Source organism: Arachis hypogaea, chromosome 3 (genome assembly GCF_003086295.3).
Source record: "Arachis hypogaea cultivar Tifrunner chromosome 3, arahy.Tifrunner.gnm2.J5K5, whole genome shotgun sequence".
Taxonomy (NCBI): Eukaryota; Viridiplantae; Streptophyta; class Magnoliopsida; order Fabales; family Fabaceae; genus Arachis; species Arachis hypogaea.
In genome coordinates this window covers 125,319,866-125,323,224 of record NC_092038.1, presented here as the reverse complement: position 1 = coordinate 125,323,224, position 3,359 = coordinate 125,319,866, and the positions used below count along the sequence as shown (strand labels likewise).

The following is a 3,359-nucleotide window of genomic DNA, read 5'->3' as shown; positions in this document are numbered from 1 at the left end:
TTGGTTTTTGAGTCCTTCAAAAATAGTGTATCATTAGCTATTTTCTTAATATCCTGACTTTAATTAATTCAGTTGATATTATTGGGAATCGGATTGAATTGGTTTACATGTTATATAAATTTTAAATATTAATAATTTGTAATTTAAAAATTTTGAAATTTTGTAATTTAAATTATATATTATCTAAATCACTCTAGTTTAAATTAGATTGAATTAAAAAAAAAACAAATTCAAATCAATACAAAATACAAATTATAATGTTTTGAATAAAATTAGCTTGAAAAATAAAAAAACATCAATTTATGTAAAAAAAAAAAAAAACCAAAGATTTTCACTCATGAAAAAGATCCAATTCTAGGTTCTAGCAACTTTGCAAGCCTCGTAGACATTAAGATTTGGGCTGTGTGACTTGAGTTAACACAAAACAAGGACCACAAGTCCACAACTATTACCCCGAGGTCCACAAACCCCCCCGTATAACAAACCTTGTACGTAGCCAGCAATGGAAATTCTTTTGTTTCCTTCTCTCTATCTTTTCCTGTTTCCAATTTCATGCTTTTGAAATTCTTTCTGGGAACTGGTTTTATTATTCCAATATGCAACATAGAAATTTTATTTGGAGTTGCCGCACTTGGCAATCTCACCACAGACCACAATCTAAATAACTAAAAAAAGCAGTGAAACACATAATAATTTGTAGTTTAGGACCATATTACATAGATTACAATTACAAGGACTTCTTGTGCAACAAGGGGTCACTGATTATCTGAGGCTCAAAGTCTGGTTTGACATAGTGAGCTAGTGTATCTGCATACATATCGTACCTAGCAGTCATTCTAAAGCCCCACCGATCTTTCACCTGTCTGCACAAGTTGAGATCCATGTCTGTGATTAATAAGCCATCCCTGTTCCGGGACAGAGATGGCGTGCAGGATGAATCTGGTGCTGAAACATGGCTTGATCCATAAAAGTGCCCGAAATCGGCGTGCGCTGGCTTCCCGTCACCAGAAGTAAATGCATTAGGGAATGTCTCAGTCCCAACACGATTGATTGAAGCAACAAAATAACTATTTGCTATTGCAGCATTTCGTGCCTGAAAAACAGTAACACCTTTTTAAACCAAATCTCTACTGAAAAAACAGTACAAAATCAAAATAGAAGGTTAAGCAGCATCATTGACGTATGCTAATTATCTCATTCATTAGTCATTCAAGAACTGATTTCGTTCTGATTATTGACTTATAGGCATTAGCATCAGATCATAGCTATTGCCACATTATGCCACAAAAATGTGCCAGATTCAATTTAAGAACCAGAGAGGTTTAGAGTAGTTTAGTTAATTAGAGAGCAACTGACCTCTATTGGCCACATTGGTTCGCTGAGTTCACCCACAGTAGCAGAAGGGTTGAAAACAATCTCTGCACCATTTAGGCCAAAGGCTAACCAGTTTAATGGATGGTGCCTACCATAGCATATGTTAATGGCAATCTTTCCAAATGCTGTTTCAAATACAGGGTGGCCAGTATTTCCTTCCATATAGTATGTGCTTTCATTGAAGTCTCCAACTCTTGGTATATGGTTCTGCCAAGATGTTACGTGTTCATGACATAGCCACAACGGATGCATTAGCAATAAAATTAGAAACATAAAAGTTTATGCAGTTACCTTTCTATGCTTGCCTATTACATTGCCGTGATTTCCAATTACAACAGCAGTGTTCCAAATAACCTCTCCATGGTTAATATCCCTCTCAAGGATTGGACTTATAATAACCATGTTATATTTGAGGGCAAAGCATTGCAAAAATTCTGTTGATTCCCCATCAACAGGTTCTGCAAATTCACACCACCTCTTCTCTCGTGTACAGAAGGCAAATGGCATCATCCATGCTTCCTGCAATGAAAGTATATAAAACTATTTAAGACTTCATATCACAGTATAAATCAAACAGTAAACATTCATAGTCATGAAACTTACTTGCAAGCATAATATGTTGACTCCTGAAGAACCAGCAGCTTCAATTATTGGCCTTAGTTTATCAAAGATAGCCTTCTTCTGGTCTGCAAAATGAGCAGTTGTTGGAAGGGCAATGGAGTTCTGAATTAAACCAACCCTCACTACACGAGGTTCTCTTAATAGTTCTTTGTCAGCTTGAAAGCAGAAAGCCTGAAAGATTCAACTTAAAATCATCAGAGCAACCACTAGTACAGCAGAAATAGCCAACAGAGTCTCTACTTTCTATTCTGACAAAGAAGCCGTAGTTAATTAATGCATTAATCTAAAACCATCTCACAACAGCCAGAGAAGAAACAAAAGACTAGTCATTCCCATGTTCATAGTCCATGGAGTGAGTACACACGACAGTGGTGAAAAATGGATAGATAAAGTGAAAGAATCCAACATTGTCTTATGTATTCATTTTGTGTATTCTGCATAAATGAAAGAATCCAACATTCCATTCATCTGTGAATGCAGAAACATCATACCTGGAGGTCAAAACCATGCTCAGCAGAGAGAGTGGAAGCTAATTCAGGGAGAACAATTGTTTCAAGTGGTTTTCCACAATTAAGACCAGTAAGCAAACGGCTCACTTCCTGCAAGTATATGTATGATCCATTTCGAAGAAGCATGAACAAAGATTAAAATGCAAGAAAATACAAATCATCAATCGAATTTTCCAAATTGACGATGGATTTAGGGAACCAACAAGAAATGCAAATTTGGTCGATTTAACTAAGGGAAAAAGAAAGGAATGGTAAGGGTATTACGTGGAAGAGATGGGGTTTGAGATTATCCTTGAGAAGCCGGTGAAGTGAGTCGTAGCCACAGATTGAACCCTTCGAATCATCTTCATTGCTCATCACTTGTTCTTCTTCTTTGCGTTTGGTGTCGTCCATATCTGCTGCTGCTTCTGTTTCTGCACGCTCTCAAATCTCAATCAGCGTTGGTCAAGGATTAGAGTGACAGCTGATTACGTATCTTCTTCGTTGGCAACACTCATCATAAACATGGAATTGAATAATTCTCCTAATGAATTATCCTAACAGAAAGTATGGAGAGAAAATAATTTTAGTATATAAATATAATGTATATAATAAAATTAAAAAAATATAAAATTAAAATAAAAAATTAAATTATTAATTATTTAATTTTAAAATTTAAATTTTAAAAAATTAAGATTAGTATGTCCTTTCTTTTGTTCAAAATTGTTATTTTTTTTGTTTTTCTAATTTATGGTTATATTAAATTATAAGACTTATGTATCAAATTATATATTTATCTCTTTCTTTTTTATTTTAATAGTCAATTTAGGATGGTCATTTTAATAAGTATACGAATAATTATTTTAATTTTTATAT

The 3,359-nt window shown here is 34.2% G+C and overlaps 1 protein-coding gene across 1 annotated transcript; it reads right to left on the bottom strand.

Moving 5' to 3' along the window:
- Window positions 1-567: 567 nt before the first annotated feature.
- On the bottom strand, window positions 568-3,060 carry LOC112791307 (beta-ureidopropionase). The gene is made up of 6 exons (XM_025834089.3): window positions 2,769-3,060; window positions 2,487-2,594; window positions 1,978-2,166; window positions 1,666-1,893; window positions 1,357-1,581; window positions 568-1,093 (listed from the first exon to the last, which is right to left on the bottom strand). The coding sequence occupies exons 1-6, from the start codon at window positions 2,895-2,897 to the stop codon at window positions 728-730; spliced, it is 1,245 nt and encodes a 414-aa protein (XP_025689874.1). The 5' UTR covers window positions 2,898-3,060; the 3' UTR covers window positions 568-727.
- Window positions 3,061-3,359: the final 299 nt, after the last annotated feature.

Bases quoted from the DNA above. Each gene is read 5' to 3' on its own strand.
- LOC112791307 (XM_025834089.3), bottom strand. From the start codon at position 2,897: ATGGACGACACCAAACGCAAAGAAGAAGAACAAGTGATGAGCAATGAA. The intron at 2,595-2,768 runs GTAATACCCTTA...ATATACTTGCAG, and splicing joins TCAAACCCCATCTCTTCCAC to GAAGTGAGCCGTTTGCTTAC. The intron at 1,094-1,356 runs GTCAGTTGCTCT...ACTGTTTTTCAG, and splicing joins AACCAATGTGGCCAATAGAG to GCACGAAATGCTGCAATAGC.